Genomic DNA, 26,669 nt, shown 5'->3' with positions numbered 1-26,669 from the left:
TGAGGGGGGAGGAGGGGGTCTGCAGTTTTGAGATGAAATGTGACGAGGGGGAGGGTAGGGGGTCAAGCCAAGCCACGTAGCAAATATGAAACTTAGGAAAAAAGTTTTTTTTTAATTGTTCTATTCTATCACTGTTTTGTCTGTTTAGGGTTATTTTTATTGCTTTCTTGTTTTTTCTTGTTCTTGCTCTTGAAATAAAAACAAGCAAAAAATATCATGAGAAGGAGGGGGTGGCTATAAATCTACGTAATTATTTAGAGGGGGTCTTGACTTTGTGACGAAATGCTACCATAGGGGAAGGGGGTGTCAAAAAAACAAAAAAAAAGCTTAATCATTTATGAATGTTCCCATAGATGAAAATAAAAACAAGAACTCAACGTTTGTTTTCGGTACAATGTGCACTTTCAATGAATAAGATGGTTTTCGTAAGCATTTGGAATGAAATATTGACGCCGTGATGAATCCATGATTGGTAGGCGAAATTTTTACGTTTATTGTCCCCTGGATAAAATTAATTTCGGTAACAACTAAAATTTCGTGTAAATAATCAAACGACGGGGGAACACGATTTTATTTCCATTAGTATTAGTACTAGTAATATCTTTTAAATGAGATCGAATCGCGGAAGAATTCCTTTTATATGTATTATATAATATGTCCACCTCGGGCTAACGAACTAAAAACGTAGATTGCCGTAGATATTTTCAAAAATCAGTAAATTTTTGCAGATTTTGAAAATCCGTAGATTTTGTCTACGTATCCTTATTTTTCATATTTCCGTAGAAGTGAAACAAATTCGAAGATTTACTTAAACCCCCCCCCCCCCTGGCAAGTCTGCTCAAAACATCTTTTATCTAAACGCAAAAAAATACAAATAATAAACCCAAAGTATATAAATAAAACAAAAGGTTTCATATTCGCTATTGTGCATGCAGAGAAAAATCGGAAGCGACGAGTCGCTCGTCTGACAAGGATTTTCCAGCGAATTTCGTAGTATTTAAATATAATGTAGTCTTTGATTCAACATAAAATGTCCCGAAATATGCGACTGTAATATTTTCTAATAGTTTTGATTGTTTTCTAGTCGCATAACGCAAGTAAAGTAACATCAATGTCAGCAGGATCCGTGACACCTGTCAGTTCATAGAATGGTCTATTTAACGCTAGGTCACAAAATATTGTTTGTGATCTACTATGCACTGCCTCGCTGAGTAGTGAAAGCTAACCAAACAATGCAAAAGGGATATGTTTCTTTCTATTATGATAATTACGAAAAGTGAACCACATAACATGGTGATTCGGCGTCATTGATTAAAAGTGGAGTTATATAATCTCCCATCTAGGATGAAGAGACAACAAGTAAACGAAATCGAAAAAAAATCGAGAGAAATGAAAGAGTCCTTTTGAAATGATTCTAGAGATTTAACAAATTTCCTTTTCGAATGCATTTAGAATCCCCCCGCGAGGTCTGTCACTTCAATGTAAAATATGACTTTGACATCAGATTTGACGGATTGCGGTCCGATAACTACAAAGTTGTTGCAGTTTTACCTTTTTACGTACGTACGTTACGATCTACCCAATTAACCAGTAAGCACTGAATCATAGCCCTACAACAATACTTTATTTGATTACAGAATTCTGGGAAAGAACTTATTCTGACCTAAATGTTTGTATATATCTGATATATATTGGCATTAACAAGGCTGAATTAGTGCTAATAAAATGCTATCTCCTAATGCTTATGGTTACTTGGTTATAGAGATAAGTGACTTTTCACCTACGCACACTAGTAAACGTGTGAACCCGTGTAAAGTTGTTTTTGTTTCCTCCAAACTGTAAATCATCGCATCTCGTTGCTTCGACTGATATCACTTTCTACCATTTTTGTTCGATTATGTTTCTTCCGATTTATGATCACGAATGAAAAAAGTTATTCAGAAACCAGTTTAAAACCTATAATAAGTATTCAACTGAATATTTGTCCAGTTGCTAAAAACATAGCATTGTAAACAAAACAGCTATTTGTAAATATTTTGGTCAACTAGTTGCACTAACACATTCGTACGTAAAAAGGTCTATCCAGCTTTTTACGCACCATAACGGCGGCTGCTATAATGCGCGTTCGTAATTTTTGAACTTCTCTGCTTACGTCAGATTCATGATTTCTGCAGTTTTGGCAACATTAATGTTGCCAGATTAATTGTTTTTCTTGCGAAACACATGAAGAGTCAAACTGACGTAAGCAGAGTTGTCAAAAGGGTAGGTAACATATTACGAAATTTTCATTATAGCGTCCGCCGTTATGGCGTATAAAAAGCTGGATAGATTATTGCACACAAAAATAACCTCAATTGTATATACTTCCCACTGGTTTTTTTACAAGGTGTCAGAACCACCTTCCTGACAGGTTCGTAGCCTGTACTTTTGTATTCAGCATTTTACGCACCATAATGGCGGTCGCTATAATGCGTGTTCGTAATATGCGAACCTCTCTGCTTACGTCAGACTTGCGATTTCTAAAAAAATGGCAACACAAATGTTGCCAGATATATTTTTCTTTTGATAAATTGTATGCAGACTTCAAACTGACGTAAGCAGAGTTGTCAAAAGGGTGGGTAATTTATTACGAACTTTGCATTATAGCGTCCGCCATTATGGCGCGTAAAAAGCTGGATACGCGGGAATGAAATGGCATGTTACACTGCTGTGCTTCACACTGCTATCCAGCTCTTTATGAGCCATAATGGTGTACGCTATAATGCAAAGTTCGTAATAAATTTCCTAACCCTTTGACAACTCTGCTTACGTCAGTTTGAAGTCTTCACCTAGTTTATCAAAAAAGAAATATATCTGCAACATTTTTGTTGCCAATTCAGCAAAAATCCCAAAACTGACGTAAGCAGAGAGGTTCAAATATTACGAACACTCAGATGTCTTCCCTTTGGGGTTCGTCATAATGGGGGTACTGTCAAACTATAGGAAATGAGATTACGGTATCAGGGAGGTGGTCACAATTTTTTTCCATTCACCGTTTAGTGATAGAAGTGAAAATGAGTGATACGAATGCGGAAAAGATCGGAAAACTCTCCGCATATAGGAATTCGTTACTACCAGGCAGTAAAATGAAGCTTAATATGAGCAACACACTTTTCACTGGAGCCGAAAATTTCACAAGTCCATGTGAACCATGTAAACAAACCCGCGACAACTGTCAAATCTCATTGTTCTTCTTTTTTTTTGTGACGTCACCGTGCAATGATCTATCCTAAATACAACAATAAAGTCACTTTTGATATTATTGCCGACATTAAAAGATTTCGGTTATGGTCGTATTTTGATTTTGCAGCTTGAAAAACAGCAACAATAACAAACATACAAGCAGTGAAACGTCATCCGTGGATTGTCTTTTTTTTTTCTTCACATAAGCCGTGGATTGCCTTCAATGAGTATAAAAGAGAGGTGAAGAGGAAACTTACTAATGTTGTTTTCGTTTGCGCGGTGTAGCTACACTCAAACGACACTCTCGACACCGAAAATGTTTTATTTGACTTTTCGGACTACCCTTTTTCTGTCTCTCCCTAGTCCCTACACTTTTTCTGTCCCTAACGACACCCGAAAAAAGCAGAGTGTACTGTAGGAAGTTACCAACACATTCTCACGTATGTGTCAAAACTGGTTTGTTTTGGTTTTCGTTCCACGTGGTAAAGTGTCAAGTATATTTTTTCTCAGCACATTTGCGAGATGGACATATGAAATGGAAACGAGACAAAATGACGAATGCGATAATGACCAAAACAAAACGAATTGACAGCTATCCCATTAGTACGCATACCAATGCAATAACACTGAAAATGTTTTATTTGAAGCTGCAAAGTATCCAGCTTTTTACGCGCCATAATGGCGGCACTATAATGCGAAGTTCGTAATAAATTACCCACCCTTTTGACAACTCTGCTTACGTCAGTTCGAGGTCTTCGTACAATTTTTCAAAAGAAAAATATTTCTGGCAACATTTGTGTTGCCAATTTTTCAGAAATCGCAAATCTGACGTAAGCAGTGAGGTTTGCATATTACGAAAACGCATTATAGCGACCGCCATTATGGTGCGTAAAAAGCTGAATTGAAAATTGCCAAACTTCGTGTTATGTAATATTTGAATAGTTCCTTGGACGAACTTGTTTTATTTGAAATACATAGGAAAGTCGACTAGACTTCGATAATAAAACTCTTAGTTCTAAAATCGTTTTCGTTAATTTGTCATCGATTGGCTGAGCAGCGTGAATATACCTTTACCTACCTTATATACCTTTGAACGAAACATTTTAATTGGAAATTGACGTTATTGTAACGACAGGTCTTAGTTCATTTTTTGCAATCATACACCATGTTGGCAACTTTAATCATATTTTTAATTATGTTACGGTAGGTATACTTATGTTCAGGGGTGAAATAATTTGCCAACAAAACATTGAACATATTATGTTATGTATTCATCATTCCTTCGAGAAACATTAGAGTATCAACTGATTCTATAGTTGATTCTACATCTCGCTTGTTTATAGTTTTCTTTTTAGCGGCTGTGGCATGTGAGTATGCTTCTTTAATCAAAGTTTGAACGAAAAACTCAGCCGCTCTGGTAGTTAAAAAAACAGCTTCAGCCGAAATTATGTGCACCTCCGGATCGAACTTCATTATCTGTTTTACCTTGCTAAGTGGAAAATTAACTAAACGCGGCTCTTTGTGTTCTGGAAGAGAATATTTAATTTGAATGCATAACTTGATTATTTTACTTTAATCCTGTACCATGCACATTATTTCTGGTAGGTTCATCTGAACTTTCTTTTTGAGCAGGTGTCAAGCCGTCACCATGAGATGCTTCATTGTTACCGTCATTTGAGCTTATATTTTTATCTGATACTACTGTGGAACCTTCGTTGTTCAGTAAAATTTCATCTTGTTCACTCAGTTCTTCGGTACCAAAATCTATTTCTTCTGATTCGAAAGTGATTGAGCGATTCACGATTGCTTCCATTATTTTATTGCGAATTGTTCCACTAGCACAAAATGTTGTTTTTATTGTTTACTATAAATGAATTACCAGAATTGCGCCTATTCTTTAAAAGAGATGCCAGATGTTTTTGAAAAATATCTGTAACTGCTCGAAAAACCGAAAACATCTGCTCGTGATACGAAAAAATTTCGCGCGCGCAGGCAAAAGTCTGCAAAAATCTGCACACATTTTGAGAAAGTCTGCGCAAATGTAAGGAGACTCTGACAAAAATCTGCAGGAACTATGGAAAATCTGCGAATTGATAAATATCTGCGTTTTGCAGAAAAATCTGCGCATCTGGAACCCCTGATTCTTTTCAAGGGGCTTTTAGTTATTGTTGACATACACGCTGGTCAAATTTAACTCTAAACTGAGTGAGATGTCACTCATTTTCGTTAAAAGTGAACCTACTCTGAACAGAGTTTTAATGATATTACTCATTTATGGGTAGAGTTACCATGTGTCAGAAATTGAGTAGGAATCACCCTCTTCTTAGAAAACCGCTTTGAAATGAAACTGAAAAAAAGCTACTCAGTTTGCTCGTTTTGAATTTTGATCTCATTGATGAATGAAACTGCCAGAGGATTGTTGCATACAATTATAACAAAATCACAAGTTTTTTTAATCTTTGTATTTTGCATATACATATATGTAATAAAAAACAAACCTTATCAAATCATTAGTGTATCTTCTGCCTTAGCAGCTTCATTAAAAACCGCAGCAATACGGTTCACTGTTACCCGGGAACTGTGACTTGAGGTTTTAAATAGTACACATGCCAAAAAAGCCATACCATTCTCATATCTGGAGGAACTCTAATACACAGATAAAAAACACTTTTTTCAAACAACAATATAACACGTTTTTCCAAACAACAACTTATTTTTAGCGAAACGTTTTTAAATATTTTCAATACCACTCAAAAAAAAGAGTAAAGCAGAAAATTATGCCAATCTGAGTAACTGTTACTCAGTTCGGTAAACGAAACTTACTCAATTTTTGACGTTTTAATAGACATTGTAAAACTGAGTCAAAGTTGCTCAATTTAGAGTAAAATTAAAGGAGCGTGTACGTAACATTCAGGAAGAAATTTTCCAAAAAAGTTGGTACAAAATGAACTACTCGAATGGTACCAAGCTCTGAATAAAATCACTATTTGAGTAGTTTATGAAGGCAGCGTACCTGCACAGCCCTGCATTTGTCTCGTTCCCACTCGAAAAAAGCTGCATTGATTTCGGTAATAACTTTTTGACAGTTCCTTATGGGATTTTCATTGAGGCACGATAAAACCGAAAAAAAGAAAATTCGTTTTGTTCATTATTTGTCGAGCAGTTGGACAGGACGAGGTACGGAGTACTATGGGGCAACGTGTATCAGGAAAAAACGCCAGCACGCTGCTTTATTTTAACTCTAATCTGATTAGGATCTACTCAGTTTGGTATTCTTATGCAAAATGTCAAAAAGTGAGTAATCGAGTACTGGACAACTGAGTAACATTAACCCAAATTTTCATAATTACCATGTTTACTCAGTTTTGAGTTATTATCCATGATGTTTACTCACCCCTGAGTATATGTATATGTCAAAAGTTTTCAACAGCAATATTATCGGTTTCCGAAGAACAATTGGTGTCGCTTTTTATTCGTTGGCCAGCAGTAAGTATCTGATCTGTCATCAAATCAATAATTTCTTAATCAATTAATAATTTCAGCCCAACATCAATATTGCAGAGGATTTTAAAATACCTAAAAGATCTCTTCAAAATGAACAACCGCATGTTGTATGTTCTACGATGCCGTTTAAAGCCGAAATTTTATTCGTGATAACAAACGGAAACATTTGTATTGATGTACAGTGCTCAACAATCGATGCAATTTAAATCCTTCACAGTATTAGGTGACGAATGATGACGGATTATCTTGCACAAAAAAGTAAGTCACAGTTCACGGGCAACTGTCAACCGGTTGGGTGCCGCATTCAATGAAGACACGGGAATGATTTAATAAATTTTCTAATGTTTCGATGAAAAATAAATCTGTGTTTTCGATTGTTCTGAATTTATTTTATTTATTGAGTCAGATTTACAAAAAACAGAAATCATTAAATTTCCGTATTTAGGCAAACTGGGTAACTTGTACTCATTTTCGTTAATTTGTGGTTTGCATGAACAGAGTAGATTCTACTCAGTTTTTGACGTATGACGCCCTTAGTCAGAAGTGAGTAACCGTAAAAGTACCCTAATTAGGGTACCTCCACTTTTTTCAAAAGTGGGTGATATCTAACTCACTTTAGAGTAACAAAAATGAGCGTGAGTGTTACGTATGTCTTATGTATGTGCTTTTACTGAATTTCCAGCATTATTCAAAGTGTTGCCGAACATTCAGCAAGGTCGGCCGCCACATATTTTGACAGTACTTTCACATACTTAGACATACGTGAAGCCTGTATCAGACTAACCGTTGCAGCGGTCAACCACTACCGTTCCGTTCTTTTTCGACCAATCAGAATACAGCGGTTGACCGTTGCTTGTTGTTGTTGCAAAAAAATGGAATCTTTTCTATTTTTGCCGCCGACCGTTCCCAACGGTTGCCGGCTGCTGTCATTGACATGGCGAAGGCAAACGAATCTCTTCACACCTACACAAGACCACATAGAGAGACTCGACAAATGAAAATGTGTGCTTCTCTTTTTGGCACACACGACAGCCAGCACAGAACGGAAGGTCAACTTCAGGTATATGATCAAACAGAAAGTGCACACAAAGAGGACTGAAAAATCACGAATGAATTTTCTTTGCCCTCAGCAATATATATTTGTCGTGTACGTTTATGCCACTGCGACAGTGGTATAAAGTGACAAAATTTATTCGTTGTTTTGAAGTGACGGTTATTTCAACAGTTTAACCCGTTCAATTCGAACTTTTACGTGCAATGCAAAAACGTTATGCGAAAACAGCAAAGTTTCACATTTGTGCAATTTTTTATATTCGAAAATCTATAATGTGGCATAGTGGAAGTAAGTGAAAGTATCAACACAAGCTATCTGATGTCCCGTATATGTTGGTTTGGAACACGAACCACAATCAATGCTATTTAAAACCGGGTGTTCGAAACTGATGCAATGATTGCGAAGGTCTTCCTCTCACAATTGTATCATGTGTTAGCGACAGTTATTTATAAAAATTAGTTTGAAACTATATCGTTGTCATAAATCAAATATGGTGTTTTTTTTGTTTTGGTTTAAAGAAAGTGCTACCTAGTGTTGTAAGAAGATGTTGTACAGATAAACTTTGTTACGCAAATATCTAGATATTTCATAATATTGAACCATGCCGACCATGAAATTTCTAAACAGGTTTCATCCTGTTATTTCATTAAATCACATGTTTTATCATTCACCCGAGATCAAAACTCCGAAGGTATATCGGTTTTGGACTCATTGATGCTAGATGCATCCGATGGAATAAAAATAAGGAGGATGAGATTAGATAAACATGGACAAGCTTCTGGAGCAACGGATAATGTGGTTGTACGAACGGATAAGGTGGTTGTGGCATATTATGTTGCGAACGGTATTTCGATATTAACTATTCACGGATTTCTGGTATTTATATATCAGCTAAAATACGATTTTAGACGAGCTAAACGTGATTTTATATCATTGTCCTTCAATTTTTCAATTTAGAATAAAAATCGCACTAAATCGTATGAATAACAGTTGGTACATGGGCGAACTGTTATTGTAGCGATTTCGAGCAGATTTCGAACTGTTTTAAATCGGAATTTTAAAACCGAAGGATAACGATAGAAAATTTTTAAAAATCATAATTTTATTTGAATGTGTGAATGAACCGGTTCTTGGAAAGAGTGAAAGAATGAACGGCTCACGAAAAAGAGCCACGGTTTCTTGAGCGCACCAAAACTGATGGATTCACGCGAACCCGAAGTTTACCGAGAAAATACGAACTTTCAACGCTCGTGAATCATTGTGAACTATGAGCCGTTCAAATGAGTCTGTTCGGAACGGTGAGTGAGCGGTTCAGAGCCGCATTGGCAAAAGAGCCGTTTCGCACACTTATGTGAAGTCTTGCTCTTCGGCCTAAATATCACAGTTGTACATTTTGCCGAAGCCCGTCGACATGTTGAGCAGGAGTGCAGGAGAGCAGGTCGTTTCAAGCCTCCTGTTTTACTGGTCTTATTTCGAAAAATGCACACTTTCATATTAAATTGAAATTAGTCTTAGAATGATCTTTCACATTATGTGGATATAACCAATATCTTCTTTTCAATGGTAGTACAAAGGATTTAGCAAAATGGATATGCAATCTCTCTGGTGCAGCGATACTGTGTAGATCGCAGATTCTAAAGCAAAGCAAAGCCTTGCTACTACATTCTAAATCGGAACTCGACATCTTGTTTACACCGACTTCGCATCCAACTGTTTGAGTGTACAGGACAATTGCGGGGCTATCACTACGATCCTACTGACAGTGTCAGTCTGACACTAACCTACGAACCTACGACAACTGGCTTGGTAGGCTGGCATCGTACCTCGAGACCATCTGGGACGGTTCGAGATCGCAGATTCTATAACCATTCGAATCCTAATCACTTTTCGTGACGGACGCAATTTTAATAATCCTTTCATCCCCGTACCTTTCAGTAGTAAAAATTTGCAAATTTCTAGATCGATTATATTATTCGTACTCATACGTCAAAAGTGTAATATAAAACATCTTTCAAAAGCTTGTGATAACCATTATTGCTGGGAAACTTGAGAGAATTTAAAAGTAATAATATAGAATAAACACATAACCGCATTGAAAGAGTGCACCTGTAGTGTTTTCGCATGGCAGATTTATACCAGTGTGTATGACAGATTTCAATAAAAGAAGTATAAATTCTATTTATTTTCCGTGTAAAATGCGTTCTTTTCACCACAAGGGAGCGCTGCAAAATTCACTGAGCACTCAGCAGTTTTCGAATCACAGATGACCTTCTGTTCTGTGCAGCCAGTCAAAACATTGATAGCACCGGCAACGCTGGTTGGCGATGTCAATTTTCGACCAACGCACACTGGCAAAAATGAATCCATATTCCCACTAATTAAAAGCCGCTGGGCTGGATACCTTAAATATAGCATTTTTAATGTAAAATTGGCCAATAAATCGATAGGTGATATATACGTCGATACGCCCTATGATATATACGATATATACGCCCTTTTTGTTGTTTACGTTAGTAAAAGGCGAAACTTGACTTCGTCTTGATGAATGGGTGGAATCAAAACTGTCAACAAAACAAACATTAAAAGCAAAGGGCGTATTCCAATACAATAACGTAAACACGGCGTATAGTAAAGGGCGATACTGTCGAGCAAATAAAAATAAGACGCATAGTAAAGGGCGATACCACATTCATAGGACATACTACTCGAAAGTACCAACCTCTGTAAAAAAAACCTCTGTTTGAGTAGTTTATGGAGGTTGTGTTCCTGCGCAGCCCTGCATATGTCTCGTTCCCACTCGAAAAATGCAGCATTGATTTTGTAAACAACTTTTTGACAGTTTCGTAAGGGATTTTGTTGAGGGCTCGAGTAGAGCCGCGATGAAGAAAATTCATTCCGTTCATTTTCGTCGAGCAGTTCATACACTTAGAAAAAATGTCACGATTACTTCAAGTGTTTTTGCACTTGACTCAATTCGTCACATCGAACTGTAAGTTGAAGTGATTTAGTGTTGATTTCTCGATGATTACCATTCTCCAATGAAATGATCTTGCGTTGAAAACTGGTTAATGGAAATCACCATCGTATTATAATGAATATCTCTTGTATTATCACCACTGTTTAAATCAATTGAATTACAGCTGCAATTCCAATTGACAAACGTCAAGACCATGAGGCGAAACAAAAATAGTGACGATGGCGAACAGCGCAAGCAGCATATTTAGCCAGAGATCAAAAATTTATTTGAGCGTAAGTTTTATTGAATCTTTTGAATTAAAATAACTATAAAACGACTCTTTTACAGATCCTGAAAGCGATTGCATCGATACAGTGACAGGGATCATCTGTAGGATTATTTTATTATTACATTAAAAATCTAAAATAAAATAAAAATGGTAATCTAAAATAAAAAGAAATCTCTTGAATTTATTGTGAATTTATATAATTATCCAATTGACCGACATTCCGCATCTTAAACATAAGCATATCAACAAAGATGAACATAGCAAGAGAAAATAAAGTGATTTGCTGTTGATTTCATCGTTCTTTGCATTAATGTATTTCAAAAGATTTCCATTCAACTCTGAAATGTTAGGCAAGTAGTGCGAATTCAACAGCAAATCACTTTACTTCGACGTGATTTTTATTTACAGTGTACTGGTGTTTGTACCGGGTGATGTGGGGCAAAGAGTGTTAAGCCTGTATCAGACTAACCGTTGCAGCGGTCAACCGCTACCGTTCCGTTCTTTTTCGACCAATCAGAACACAGCGGTCGACCGTCGCTTGTTGTTGTTGCAAAAAAATAGAATTATATCTATTTTTGCCGCCGACCGTTCCCAACGGTTGGCGACTGCTGTCATTGTCATGGCGAAAGCAAACGTGCCTCTTCACACCTACACAAATTCACATTTAGAGACATGTCAAATAAAAATGTGTGCTTCTCTTTTTGGCACACACGACAGCCAGTCAAAACATTGACAGTACCGGTAACGCTGGTTGGCGATGTCAATTTTCGACCAACGCACACTGGCAAAAATGAATCCAAATTCCCACTAATTAAAAGCCGCTGGGCTGGATACCTTAAGTATAGCATTTCTTATGTAAAATTGGCCAATAAATCGATAGGTGACATTTTCATTCTGTGCAGGGCACGGAAAAGGGTTTATATTTCCAAAAATACTCAAAAATAGGGTAAAATGAGGCGAAAAAGACCATTTCCCGTGCCCTGTCTAAAATGAAACCATCGCCAATCAATTTGTTGACCAATTTAACATAAGAAATGCTATATTTAAGGTATCCAGCCCAGCGGCTTTTAATTAGTGAGAATTTTGGTTTATTTTTGCCAGTGTGCGTTGGTTGAAATTTGACATCGCCAACCAGCGTTACCGGTGCTATCAATGTTTTGACTGGCTGTCGTGTGTGCCAAAAAGAGAAGCACACATTTTTATTTGACATGTCTCTAAATGTGAATTTGTGTAGGTGTGAAGAGGCACGTTTGCTTTCGCCATGACAATGACAGCAGTCGCCAACCGTTGGGAACGGTTGGTGGCAAAAATAGATATAATTCTATTTTTTTGCAACAACAACAAGCGACGGTCGACCGCTGTGTTCTGATTGGTCGAAAAAAAACGGAACGGTAGCGGTTGACTGCTGCAACGGTTAGTCTGATACAGGCCTAACACTCTTTGCCCCACATCACCCGCTACCAACACCAGTATGAACTGCTCGACGAAAATGAACGGAATGAATTTTCTTCATCGCGGCTCTACTCGAGCCCTCAACAAAATCCCTTACGAAACTGTCAAAAAGTTGTTTACAAAATCAATGCTGCATTTTTCGAGTGGGAACGAGACAAATGCAGGGCTGCGCAGGTACACAACCTTCATAAACTACTCAAACAGAGGTTTTTTTACAGAGGTTGGTACTTTCGAGTAGTATGTCCTATGTATGTGGTATCGCCCTTTACTATGCGTCTTATTTTCATTTGCTCGACAGTATCGCCCTTTACTATACGCCGTGTTTACGTTATTGTATTGGAATACACCCTTTGCTTTTAATGTTTGTTTTGTTGACAGTTTTGATTTCGCCCATTCATCAAGACGAAGTCAAGTTTCGCCTTTTACTAACGTAAACAACAAAAAGGGCATATTCTTCATTCTATTTCATTTTGATATAAAGTAGATTTCGCCCTTAACAAACATCGTCCTTTTTAATAGTTAGGAAACAGATACATTATTTTTTCGAAGTTTGAAGGTAGATAGTAGCTCACTTCATACATTTTCGGTAAAATCTCTGTTTGTTTACAGTTTGTTAGATTCACTCTTATCACGAAGTACTCCGTAAATAGTCTTAATAACATAGGGGACTATAAACGTCAACATTTTGCCTACCATTCATAAATTTATCACGGCGTCAATATTTTGTTTCAAATGCTTACAACACCACTTATTCATTGTAAGCGCACATTGTACTTAAAACAAACGTTAGTTCTTGTTTTTTCCATCTGAAACGATTTTTATTTACAGAATAAGTCTACTGATAACTATGGGACGTTTACTCTATTTCATTTGTTTTAGGGCAAACCAACCAAAAAATGAGTACCAGAAACGAGTGGTAGAAGGAAAATGTATGGAGTTTGACAGCCACACGAGCCCCTTGTAATAACAGACTAACACGCTCGGCCAGTTTTATTCTAAATTGAGTAAATTTTGACTTAATTTTGTTTGAAATGGATCTACCCATAAGAGTTCTCCAGGCACATTTCTAGAGAAACATTTCAAAAGGTCCTATCTGCTTTGATCGATCACTTTCATTCAATCACCACAACTTTTATGCCACGTTATTTGCACGAGTTGATAATGGAGGAATCGCTCTAGCCCAGCGGTTCTCAACCTTTTTTTGTTCGCGTACCCTTTGGCAATATTTTTCATATCGATTGTACCCCCTGGCTTGGAATGTTTCAGCAGAGTGGGAGAGAGTAGTGGTAGATCATGTTGTGGGAGTCCAGTTCAGGTATCAAATTGAACTATGGTTTGTTTGATTGCTCCAGTAATGTTTTAAGAGCAGTATTGAACAACAAATGAAGTATTATAAAGAAAAATTGCTTTGTCCGCCATTACTGATTTTTCTTTCGCGTATCCCCTGAAGGCCTTCGAGTACCCCTAGGGGTACGCGTACCCCAGGTTGAGAACCGCTGCTCTAGCCTTCTGAATGAAAACCACGCTTGGGAAAGTTACTAAAGCTGAACCATTACCAAAATAAAAAGACGCTACGGAAAAACGATAAAAGCAGATAGGACCTTTTGAAATGTTTATCTAGATTTGTATAAGTGCAATGTATCAGTATTTATGACATGATTTTTTTGTGAAGCATAGTTTACAGTTCCAAACAAAGTGAAAAATTTGAGAAGTGAAAAAGCGAAATTTTTCGCTAGCAATATCTGTCGTGAAAACCGAGGTGAACTCGGCTGTGGAACACACAGATATCTCACATACCTGCAGTTTACAGTTCATGCGAAGCGAAATTCACGAGCGAAGTGAAAATTGGCAGGAACTGACAGAATTTTAACGCACTGAAATGTCAAGTTTTCGCTAGAGGCTTTTTTTCACGAGTGTGTATTTACTTGAGCTACTAACAAATCCCCCCCCCCCCCCCCTTAAAAAAACGATCCGACAAAGTTTGTTTTTCAACTGGAATCAGCTGATCGCAACCAGGGTAGGGAAATGTACTGGTACGCTACAGTATTCACACGACAGTAGAAAGATTTTTGTGATTACCTCTGTGGAATGAAACACTACGCGACAGTAGCCGCTACCGAAGTTTTATACAATCTGCTTTATCTCTTGCTTTTTGTCACGAATTCAATATGAACAACAATTCTCTCGCTCACTTATTTTTATATTGTTGTCATTGTATAGACAATCTCTGGCTCGTGTGTTATTGACTGTAGCTGTCTGTGCTGTGGTAGGGGTGGGTGAAACGGCTCTTTTGCAAGAGCGGCTCTGAACCGCTCACTCACCGTTCCGAACCGACTCATATGAGCGGCTCATGGTTCACAATGGTTCCCGAGCGTTGACAGTTCGTGTTTTCTCGGTAAACTTCGGGTTTGCACAAACCCATCAGTTCTGGTGCGCTCAAAGAACCGTGGCTCTTTTTCGTGAGCCGTTCGTTCTTTCACTCTTTTCTAAGAACCGGTTCGTATGAACGGCTCGTGAGCCTAAACTGTGCTAAACTGTCGCATGATTGCCAATTATTGTCATTCACACAATCAGACAGTCGAGATATCGAAGTGGCTGGAGATCGGCACAAAAGAGAATCGTTAACCATCCGTGTTGGCTTTAAGTCACACGATTCTCTCAAATAGAGAAACGTACAGTTGAAAGCTGCTGTCGTAGTCTGCAAAAGAGGCAACAGTATTTTTCGATACGGTGTCATGCAAAAATGTCAACTGTTCGACACACTGATCGCAACTGTCTCGTGGATTGTCTTATTTACAGTATACAGTGGGTGCGCTACTACGTTACGGATAATTTTGTGTGAGAGAAAAAAAAAGCAATATTTTAGCTTTGTTTTCTCGGTTTTCAAAAGTAGTCTGACAGTTACAAATGGGAATTTGTATAAGGCAATCCACGAGTGACGTTGCATTGCTTGTACGTTCATTATTGTTGTTGTTTTTCAAGTTGCAAAACCAAAACACAACGGAACACGAGATCTTTTAGTGTCGGAAAATAAATCTAAAGTGGTATGCTATTGTTGTGTAAAGGATTGCCCCACGCAAAACTAGAGCAACCGTTCGGACAACTTTTGTTTTTCACGCTTTTCGATCCGAATCGCATCCAAATTGCGACCGTTCGTACAAACCTGAAGCTGTCAAAATTTGAAAATGAACTGAAATCAGCTGATCACAACTGTCTCGTGGATTGCCTTATTCGCGACTACGAAGGTGCTGATATTTGTTTGGTTTTGCATGAGAAAAAGAAGTAGGGAAATATTTTTGCTTTTGTCATCACACACATTTTGACAAATGCATATGAGAGTTCGCCTAAGTGCGAACAGCCTTTAAAATCTCTTTCAACTTCGTAGTCGCGAATAGGTTTGAGCTAGGACAAGATGTGACAAGAGAAACCAAAAATCACCCAAAGTTCTGTCAAAGTGAAAGCCCTCTCTGATTGGTCGATTTTGTTTGGCGCACTGTTAAGTTTTATCATTAGTCGGTATGGTTGGCCGTCCTGCAAAAACTTTCGATATTTTTGATTCACACTGTTTCTGCATACCAAGTGGATGAACTGTGTTTCGTTCAACAACTTTTCGAAACATTTTCTTACACCGGATCTGTTAAAATTACCATTCGAAATATAAATCATGTTTTTAAACTACTTATGATGAAAGATTGCAGATTTAATTCAAGAAACGCTAGAGGAATAAGTTGAAATTATGACTAGTTCAAATAAATCCAAAATATATCTTCAAATCAATTCAAGATTCATCTAATAACCATTATCAAGTAACTAATTATAATTGTAATCCAGAACTTGAAAAATTCAAGTTATTAAAATTTCCTTTATTAAACATTTTTGGCGACACTGGCAAGCGTTGCACAGTGCAACGTTCCATATAGACAAAAATCAAAAAAGTGGATTTCTTATTGAATCAATTTTATATGCTGATATGTTTTATACATGTTTGAGATGTACTGTGACGATATTATTACCCTCTTAAGTTTCAAGATTATGAAACGCATCTACTGTGAAATGGTTTCAACTATTCAAAAGACACGTTAGTTTTAAAAAATTCTCTTAGTTTTCAAATTATTTTTTTAATATACCCTATATCTTTTCAAGTTATAACTAATATGGCAACGGTAGAGGCATGTAAGTACTACATTTCACATGTTACTATTGAGACATAACGTAGCGCATTTAGAAGTTAAAGGCTTCTTGGTCATGCTCCTTTATGCTTGAAGAAAAAAGACACTTTCGATTTAAAATCGATCGTCAAATAGTAGGAGGGTGGTATTCAAGACACGACCGCATAGTTGACGTAGGACTACAATAATTTTATATTTTTATTTTGAAGCTATTTTTGATTTGAGCTCTTTTTACTTTTGTAGTTTGCTTGATTTATTTTAACCAATTTAAGCTCAACATCTTCCAAAAGGAAAGTATTTTAGTTCGGGTAATAATATCAAGTACTAGGTCGTCAGCCCAAATTCTTCAAGCGACTTCAAACGACTTGGAACTAAAACTAGTTCATTGGTGGCCATTTCTACTGTTAAGGTCGTCCTTGACTACTTAAAAAGTCATAAAAAAAGAACCATTCATTTTTGGCATGGTTCGATTTTGGCAACAGAAAAAATTCTGACGTGTTGCCAAAATCGAACGCGGTCTGTATTGCCCCTTGCGTGACTATTTAGACTTCTGTGATAATCATTCATTGTCCAATTTCTTATTTCGCTCTGTCAAACTGACAGCTTAGTAATGCAAAGTAGTTTTGTTTGGTCAACATATGTATTTATTTTCGAACTTTTTTTATGATAAATCATTTTTAACATTAATAAATATTCTTGAGCTTTATCTCCATAAAAAGGTAAATGTAATTATTTATTTTACGAAAATGGAATAAAGTAATATTTGAAGCTCAACAGTATTCTCACTACAATGACTAATATCCTGACAGAAGTTAAAACATGTCACGCTGCAATCAATACAGTATACCATGTGCTATATGGCTATTACTTTTTGGGCCTTAGAAGGGCACAATTAGCCATAATATATAAGAAAACAAAAACAACGATTTCGAATTTGATCCGAAGATATGAGCAAAATGGATTTTTCGACCGAACCAGCTATTACCGAGAAGCACAAAAATTTGGAAAAGAAAAACGACAATGGTTGGTAGAGCTTTATCAATCAAAACCAACTACATTCCTAGATGAAGCAGCAAAAATCTTTTCAAACAGTTCAACATAACCACTTCTACAGCATCCATTTGTAGAATCCTTCATTTCGAAGGAATAACGTGGAAAACACTTGAGCGTAGAGCAATTCAAATACGTGAACATGACATTATCAGATATTATAATGAATTATCAGCTCTTCAATGGGATTATCACAATCTCCTGTTTATTGACGAAGTTAGTTTTGATAACAAGGCTATGTTACGAAAAAAAGGATTCGGAGTTCGTGGAAAGCGACTTCTTTTTAAAGGGGAATTCATACGCAAACCGCGTGAATCGCTTCCTTGTTTTGCGGGACAAAATGGTATGGTAGAAGTTTGCCATACCGAAGGAACATTTACACGATCTAATTTTTTGAATATTGTAAAACATTTGCCCTTACCAGTGGATATGTTCAACATCATCCAGGATTTTGTTCAGTTTGGATTCTTGATGGAGCAAGAATTCACTGCGATCCATATCTCGTTTATTATTTTAGATCACTCGGCATACATGTAGTGTTTCTTCCAGCTTACTGCCCTCATGTGAATCCAATAGAAGTGCTCTTTGGAATATGAAAAAAACGGCTTCAACGTGAGTATGATGAAAGCGGAAGAATCAACTTGAAATACATGATTGCCAAGATTATGAAGTATTATTCCAAATATGATGTGAGCAACCTGTTTGAAAAATGTGGATATACGGAGGGGGGTACGTTTAATCCTACTGTTAATGATCAATATGAACCGTCAGTGTTTGAATATGAAGAAAATAGTATGACAATAGGTTGCTACAATAGGTTATTTTATTGTTACTGACTGTTACTTAAAATTCGGATAATGCCAAACAACATGCGTTTAATGTCATATATCCTATTCCATACAATCTTATATCATGTGGTCAATATCTTCCGAATCTTGTACTCTTGTTGAAATTGATGCGGAAAAATCACTCTCCTTTACCTTCACAGCTAACTCAGCAGAACTAATGAACGATTCTCCCAGTTGACTTCTCAGCATCAAATTTTCCAAGTGTCGTTTTAAGGCAGAAATTTGCAGCGTTTGACTTTGATGGACCTCTTTTATCGCTCTGAATGCGTCCATGACTTTTTTAACATCTTCCTGATATCCATCATTTATGTTGTGAGCAACACGATATTTGCGACGAATTCTCCGAATATGTTCACCTTCATTCATTGAAAACAACTCAAAGCAGCTTGAAGGAATCGTATTCGCCCAGATGCTCCACGCAATTTCATGTCCATTCCAAATGTGGCCGTGTTTTAGTCGTAACTCTCTTGCCAACTCTTGAGCGTATTCCGTGGTCGCAGCACCTCCTCGATTTTTCGGAATTGTATTTATCGATGTCTTCTCTACTTTCTTCCATATCGTTTTAGAATTAACTGTCAATGAGTATTTATGAAGTAATAACTCGACGGAAGATTTAGTTCGCCAGTTCTGTAGAATTTTTGTTGTTATTTTGTCCATTTTGTGATGGTTCGACGATTTTGTTTATCATAAAACAAAGCAAAATAAACAAAATCATTTTCGTCAATCACTTCTTTTGAGCTCCATTTGTAATTAATATTCCCTTCCTCATCACAAACGGCAACAATATGTCGTACGAGATGTTTTTTGGACTTCTCCCAAACGTTGCATAAAAATTCTTCGACACTATTAGCATATATAAGCCAATTGTCGAGCTCCTCTCCTGATGTTTGTCCTTTAAAATTGCGCAGCGAAATAACTAGGTTGATAGCGAATAATGTGCTTGGGTCATCCTCATTCTGTTCATCAGATTTTTCTGAACTGTAACCATCTTCCGCACCGATTTCTTCCTCAAGATTCAAAACATCCTCTTTTTCGGATTCGTCGGATTCTATGATGCGCTCCTCTAAGTAAACGATGTTTTCGTCGGTATCCATATTAAGATAGTCTGCAAAACATCTAATAATTAAAACTGTTTTTACAAAAATTTAATACAAGGATAACTTACCTAATCGTTTCAGTTGAAAATTATGCGTTTAGTTCAAAACAAAATCAAATGTCACAATAATGAATGGGTGATACTGAGTATCGATACTTTTGATTAGCAGAACTTTTTTACTGACGAGGTATCGATACCTGACCTGGCGGCTTTAAGCATACTCTATGAACTTGATATAATATCGATATATATCAATATAATATAATATAATATCAAGCACTGACCATTGCTGGAGTGATTTCTCATTAACCCATCATAGTAGCAGTCATGATAGAGATTTTTTTTGTCTATATTATAAAATATTTCTGTCAAGCGTTTCGATAGCGCTAGTATCGATACCCATCGCCCAAACTGCGAAATCGTGTGCGAGATTCGACTGTGATAATCGTGTATTTCGGGGTAGTCCAATTTGGTGTAAAAGTCGCAATATTTTGATTATTTCTTTGCAGCACGCTATCTTAGAAGAAAAAATATTCTCTTTAACATTCACAATGGTCCAGAAACCAAATTTAGGGGGAAATTTGGGTCTACAGCTCTATAGGGTTTGAGCAGGCTTTAAAATCTGTTTCTTCGTCCAGCGGGGAATATTTGTGGCTGATTGTATTTATATTGGCCCTGACACAATTAAAAGAGATTTTTAAGGCTGTTCGCACTTACGCGAATTCTCATATGCAATTGTCAATTTATGTGTGAAAACAAAAGCAAAAATATTTCCTTCCTTCACTTTCGCAAGTAAAAATCAAACCAATATCAACCGAGTCATCAGGGCCAATTGTATTTGCATTGACGACAACCAACGCTCTTCTTTTGCCGACAATCAACGCTCTTCCGCAGACTCTCCTTTTGCCCTTTTATAACTTCTGTTCGATTTCTGCTGGGCGTCCGGCATTTTACTAAGCGGGAAATTGCATTTGTTCAATTTCTTCTGGACATTCGACATTTGATTAAGCGAGAAAACTTTGTTACAAAAATACCTGATTCGATTGCTTTTATAGGAAAAAACACGGTTATAGACCTGAGTTTTCTTTCAGGAATTTAGCCCTACCATTTTACGGTTTCAAGCCAGGTTTAAGGTTGGATTTCAAACCCAGTTACCCTTAAGCCGAGCACTTGTAGGCACACGAACAAAATACAGAAAAATCTAGATTTTTTACCGGTGCATATAGACTTTTCAAAATAAAATCTGGGAGTTGTGCCTTTAATTTAGCGATTAGGGATTCCAAATATGCAGATTTGTTTGCAAACCGCAGATTTTAAGAGTCCATGTGCAGATTTTTATTGATTTGCAGTTTTTTCTCAAAATGTATGCAGATTTTTACAGACTTTTGCCTGAGTGAAATTTTTCCGAACCACTGATAAGGTTTTTTCAGATTTCGAGCACATTTTTCTGGTTTTTCGAGCAGTTTCAGACATTTTTGAAAAACATCTGGCATCCCTGTTAGCAATTGTTTCCGGTTTTTCGAGCAATTGCAGACATTTTTCAAAAACATCTGGCATCTCTGATGTATATAAATAATTGAAACCTGCTTCTGTAAATTTATCTAACTTATAGATTTCTATTTTGTATTAGTATTAAATTTAAAAATTCAGGTCTCATTATGCTGAAATTTTCACTTTGTCGGAGTTTGCTCAAAGTACGCACGTGAGTATTTGACTGGAGAACTAATTTGAACATGGAACATTTGTTTAAATAAATTCCAATTTCACTTCTATTTAAAGGTATCAGTTTGCTGTTCAATCAAAGTTTAATACAAAATTCACTTGTAAAAATTCTGACCATAAAACTAAAAACGAATCAGAGATTGTGAAGCAGGAACCTATCAAGTACTTTGGAAGTCCGACGGCTCGTTGGAAGGCCGAGCATACCAGGAGTGGTCCGATAAACGAACATGCTCCTTGGTACCAACCGTATGTTGTAATAGCTAGCGTATCTGTGTTTTTAATTTATTTTTGCATTTTACGCGAAGAAAACAATATAGATCGAGATCTTGAACGATCACTCTATGACCATATACCGTGGTTAGAACATAAACAATTAGTGCTGAATTATCACTATAACAAAGAAAACGGTTTGAGCACAATTGAAATCGAGCAAAGGATGAAAGAACTAGGGATTGAGATAAATTAGGGTTTTTACCACTTTCATAGTAAATTTATTTCTTGAGCACTTTGATCTGTTGCGTATGTTTGATGACGGCCACTTTTTTGAATCACAGTCATTCTTGAAAGTCTAAGCTGGGAACTAATTTGCAAAACTTTCATTATAACGCGACACTGACAGAAGACGATGATGTATCGTATGTATGATGTATACCCCATCATCATAAACATTATGGTCGTAATAAAAATTTCTGTACAGGGCGTGAAAGTAAACAAGAAGTTGGTCGTTCGCAGGAAGCATTTGAATTATGCTTTAAACGTACCAAATCTATGACCCTAAAAAACAAAGGTTTGAAAATAACTTTGGCTTGTTGAAGCAGATCGTTCTCGGTGAAATTGTTGAACAATGTCTGCGAAATATTTCAACAAACATTCAGCAAAATACAAATTTGTCGTAGGTCATTAAATCTTGAAATTAATTTTATTGAATTTTTTGAGAATACATACTTCCGAAGACATGTTAAAATTTTAGCTTGCGGTTGTTGAGTTCTTGGTAATTATGTTCAAGCGAAGGTTCTGAAGAAAGAGCATGCAAATTAATGTTATATCAAGAAAGAGAAGAAGAATATCTATCAAAGCAAACTCAAATGCAGCTAAAAATAAAACTTTGATAAGTTACCGTTATATGTCATAATAAACTAAGGAACTGAAGATCACTTTTTTCCATTCGACCAGAGTGAACTGAGTGCGGCGGTACTAAAAAAAATAAATTTGAATGTTTCGTTAATACTTTTCAATAGTCATGTATTTCCAATATTAGGACAACCATCCGATTCTATTCATTCATGTGTTAGCGTTAAAATTACTGATTATTTTTTATAGCGTCACTCAAAATGGATTGGGTGATTGGGGGAAGAAACAATACATAGTAACAACCACAGATGCCAAAATTATTTCTGGAATTTCGGAAATTCTACAAATTTCTATGGATTTTTTCTTTTTGGTAAAATTTTCAATAGAAAGTGAAAATTCATATAATCAATTGGAACAAAAACATAATTTTATCGTCTTTTCACTAAGAACCACATTTTTAAATAGGATCGAATCTCCTTCAAATTTATTTAATATATTCACCCCGGAATAGCTAATTGAACAAAATCGCAGATTTACGATATCTTCAACAAATCGTAGATTTCCGTGAATATTTTCAAAAATCCATAAATTTTATCTTGAGATCCATGCATGCTTCATTTAAAATCGAAACAAACTCTCAGCTGTCAGAAAAAGGTGTAGGAAAAGTGACGGTGATATGCTATCTCGTTTACACATACGTTGAGATGTTCGCCCTTGAAACATGGTGCGATTCCGTTGGGCTGGTATTTGGTGAGCAATTAACATGGGAGTGGAAAGAAGAGAAAAAATATGCACAGTTATTTGGAAAATCCATTGTAATCTAGCTAAACAGCTGAAATTGCCCCAAAATACCGTATGGTGCATTATCAAACGATGTAAGGAAAAAGAGTGCCTTGCCCCCTGAAGTTGGTGCTCATCCCTCTCTTTACCATGGTTACTCTAGAGCACCACAAGTTTGGATGTGTGTATCGTTACGAATTATCTAGCAATCTCGCTCAAATTTCGAAAATATATTCTTGCACACCTAACTTATGTTCCGGCAAAAAATTATCCAAAAATGTACAGTCAATAATTTATTAGAGTATCAAACATTTGAAAAAGTGCCGTTTTGCTCTCCGAAAAATAATTCAATATTTTCTATTGTTCACGAGCTATCACCATTCTATTGTTGATCCGTGTAAAAAAATATTTTCTTAGTAATTAGGTGTCACAACACTCCTTAAAACAAATTGTAGTCATTTTTCTCATTTTAATCAAGTTTTATGGGTGCTCAAACCTTGGTGCACCAGAGCACCACTGGGCGAATAACAACAAAAATGAAGTTGTTCCCAACACGTTTGAAAATTTAGAATTATCGTTCAAAGTGCTGTTTTCTAAAAAGTGACTGAAATAGCACATCGATGCCTTCAATATAATACCGACGTCACGATACGCGACTTGATGAAACCAGAATTACGTTGCTGGACTTTCGTATCGAAATTACAAACTGGCTCATTCAGCGTGGAAAACAAATAGTAAAGCGTAGAGGTCGACCCCTGAAACAGATGCCTGTAAAAAAATCTCGACCATCTAAATTGTGGTAAAGAAAGGGTTATGCAACTATACTAAAAAAAGTCTCCAAAAACGAACTTTGCGTTCATTCAATCCCACGACCGTCCCATGATGTTTTGGCCAGAATTGGCGAGCTGTCATTACAGCAAGGTTGTCAAGATTGGTATACAGAGAGAAGATCTTGAATTCAATAATAAATAACTAAAATACACGCAATCATTTCGTTCCAACACTATTTGAAGCAAGCTTTGTGTTAAACAAATTTGTAGATAGCCACGTCGCTGGCTTTGGTTTGAGATTTTTTTGGTTCCTTTTTGGTTCCTTTCGAGGCTCCAAACAACCCTAAGCTTACCGGAAGTCGATTGGTTTTGTCTCCGCTTGGCGCATTGCATTTAAAATTTGTATGAAAATTTATATGGGAAAACCTACTTTTTTGCATTTACCCCTCTAGAGAGTTCAATAATGATCTAATAATGCACTACATTATGTAAAAGTATAGTATTTTAGATGCCTAACAACTTTGCAGAAGGCACTGAAGAGCTAGGATGTCCCTAAAAAGAGGTATAGCTGCTCAAAGTTGAGTATGTCGATTTAAATGCAGAAAATCTTGTTTTATGCCAACATTACCAATGTACCGGCGCCAGCAGGATTCCCAATAGAAATACCCTGTCGTAACGAGTTTATACACTCAGCTGGATCAAACAAACAAATTCAGGTCAATATTCTAGGCGTAGGTAGAATCTACAACGTGTTTCAGAGGTTACTTTTGATGGAAATCTGACTAACGCCGCACATTGGTCGGAAAGGCCTGGAATCAGGGCGAAATTAATAACTACTAAAGGTTGCCTCCTATATGAACAATGTCTTCTCGAGTGTTGATCCTGAAATTATTGGCCATCTTTTGGTAAAGGCTATTTAGTTCAAAACTTCACCGCTAGGGCGGCGCTCTCGCTAACTTCTCAAGGAAGCAGAATAGAAAGATAATGTCTAAAGGTAGTTTTTAGAGAATATTATTTTGAGAAACTCTTCCTTGGACGTGAAGTTAGTACCTACATGATGTATTTTTTGAGAAATTCAGCGATTAATCCCAAAAAACATGATACAGGCAAACTTCGATATAAGGTACCCTCGTTATAAGGTACCTTCGATATAGCGTCACTCGATATAAGGTACATTTTACCTCGATATAAGGTACATATTTATATTATGTTACAAATAACTCCGAAATTGGTATGGAAACTTCTATAAACAACATATTGGTTATCTTGTCAACATCTCTGCTTACTATTTATTTATTTATTGTTCTTTGTCTTCGAAAATTTCGTACAGACTGTTGCTTAAAATAAATGCCTAATTCTATTAACAAAAACATCTCTACTAATACAAAAATCGAAATAGTCGTAAACAGCGTTAAAAGCACGGATGCAAGCACTAAATGGAATATTAAATCCGTAGTTTGTCCTACTAGCTGGGAGCCAAAGTGCATCATGGTATCGAAGAGTACGAGATGGGACGTGGATGTTGATGCTTTGCAGTAAAGCTGGACAATTCATACGGCTAGTGAGAATGTCAAAAACGAACATTCGCTGTAGTTTAAGACGTCTGTCGGATAAAGTTTCCAAGCCAATCAATAGAAGCGTGACGGGTACGGTGGCAAATCTGTAGGGTTGGCCCATGGAAGCTGACGAAGCGCGAATCGTATGAAATGCTTCTGTACTCGTTCTAACGTCAGACTATGCGAAATCTGATCTGGTGTCCAGACCGGTGCTGCATATTCTAGGATAGTATAGTATTAAATCCGTAGTTTGTCCTACTAGCTGGGAGCCAAAGTGCATCATGGTATCGAAGAGTACGAGATGGGACGTGGATGTTGATGCTTTGCAGTAAAGCTGGACAATTCATACGGCTAGTGAGAATGTCAAAAACGAACATTCGCTGTAGCTTAAGACGTCTGTCGGATAAAGTTTCCAAGCCAATCAATAGACAGCGTGACGGCGAGCAATACAGTGATTTGAGAGCATACACATCTGTGATGAATGCAGCGTGGCGACGGATAAATCCCAATACGGTGAACGCTTTGGCGGCAGTTGACGCAACATGCTCAACGAATCTTAGCTTGCTGTCCAATATTACACCTAAGTCCCTTATAGAATCTACCCGATCGAGAGTGATCGAACCGATCTTGTAGTTAAACTCTACGGCTGTTTGGCGACGCGTGAAGGAGATTATTTTACATTTCTTTATGTTCACGTACATCCCATTTTCGTCACATATTACTATTTGGGCAGATAGTACTCCCGAGAAAGCTCACCGAGCAAGAGACCGTGGATCTTGGATCACCGGGTTGGCTTGCCGCGGGGTAATCGGAGGGGCTTCGCGCGGAAAAGTGTGCAACAACTATTGTTTTCCTAGGAGGTTTCTTTTTACCTTTAATTGATAACTTGATTCGATTTCTGAGTTTTGACTTTAATAATTAACTGCGCATCTAAAGGGTGTGCGTGTGTGTATGTGTGAGGGGTGGGCGCTAGCGGATCACTTCTCTTCTCACGGTACGTACCGACTATCTCGAAGGGTTCTGGTTCTGCTGGGCTGCGTTGCTGTTGCTGCGATGCCACGTTGATGGTTGCGGGGGGGAGGGGAAAACTCGTTGCTGTTCTGCGCTGACTGGAACACTGGCTATGCCTT

The 26,669-nt window shown here is 37.0% G+C and overlaps 2 protein-coding genes and 1 pseudogene across 2 annotated transcripts; 1 reads left to right on the top strand and 2 right to left on the bottom strand.

Annotated features, from left to right (window-relative positions):
• Window positions 1-4,293: 4,293 nt before the first annotated feature.
• LOC129721191 (DNA polymerase epsilon subunit 4) lies at window positions 4,294-5,250 on the bottom strand. Its single transcript, XM_055673474.1, has 2 exons — window positions 4,807-5,250; window positions 4,294-4,748 (listed from the first exon to the last, which is right to left on the bottom strand). Exons 1-2 carry the CDS (start codon window positions 5,033-5,035, stop codon window positions 4,486-4,488), a joined length of 492 nt encoding a protein of 163 aa, XP_055529449.1. The 5' UTR covers window positions 5,036-5,250; the 3' UTR covers window positions 4,294-4,485.
• Window positions 5,251-18,505: 13,255 nt separating this feature from the next.
• Window positions 18,506-23,611, bottom strand: LOC129721188 (uncharacterized; annotated as a pseudogene).
• On the top strand, window positions 21,164-21,867 carry LOC129721193 (uncharacterized). The gene is made up of 2 exons (XM_055673475.1): window positions 21,164-21,342; window positions 21,420-21,867. Exons 1-2 carry the CDS (start codon window positions 21,299-21,301, stop codon window positions 21,826-21,828), a joined length of 453 nt encoding a protein of 150 aa, XP_055529450.1. The 5' UTR covers window positions 21,164-21,298; the 3' UTR covers window positions 21,829-21,867.
• Window positions 23,612-26,669: the final 3,058 nt, after the last annotated feature.

This window comes from Wyeomyia smithii, chromosome 2, assembly GCF_029784165.1.
Source record: "Wyeomyia smithii strain HCP4-BCI-WySm-NY-G18 chromosome 2, ASM2978416v1, whole genome shotgun sequence".
In the NCBI taxonomy this organism is placed as follows: domain Eukaryota; kingdom Metazoa; phylum Arthropoda; class Insecta; order Diptera; family Culicidae; genus Wyeomyia; species Wyeomyia smithii.
Note: the sequence above shows the minus strand (reverse complement) of the source record. Positions and strands in the feature narration are given on the sequence as shown.

What these genes read in the sequence shown, in the direction of transcription:
- LOC129721191 (XM_055673474.1), bottom strand. Translation starts at nt 5,035, where the DNA reads ATGGAAGCAATCGTGAATCGCTCAATCACTTTCGAATCAGAAGAAATA. An exon ending in TACCAGAAATAATGTGCATG is followed by an intron (nt 4,749 to 4,806) that starts GTACAGGATTAA and finishes ATTCTCTTCCAG; the next exon opens with AACACAAAGAGCCGCGTTTA.
- LOC129721193 (XM_055673475.1), top strand. Translation starts at nt 21,299, where the DNA reads ATGCTGAAATTTTCACTTTGTCGGAGTTTGCTCAAAGTACGCAC. An exon ending in AGTTTGCTCAAAGTACGCAC is followed by an intron (nt 21,343 to 21,419) that starts GTGAGTATTTGA and finishes TTCTATTTAAAG; the next exon opens with GTATCAGTTTGCTGTTCAAT.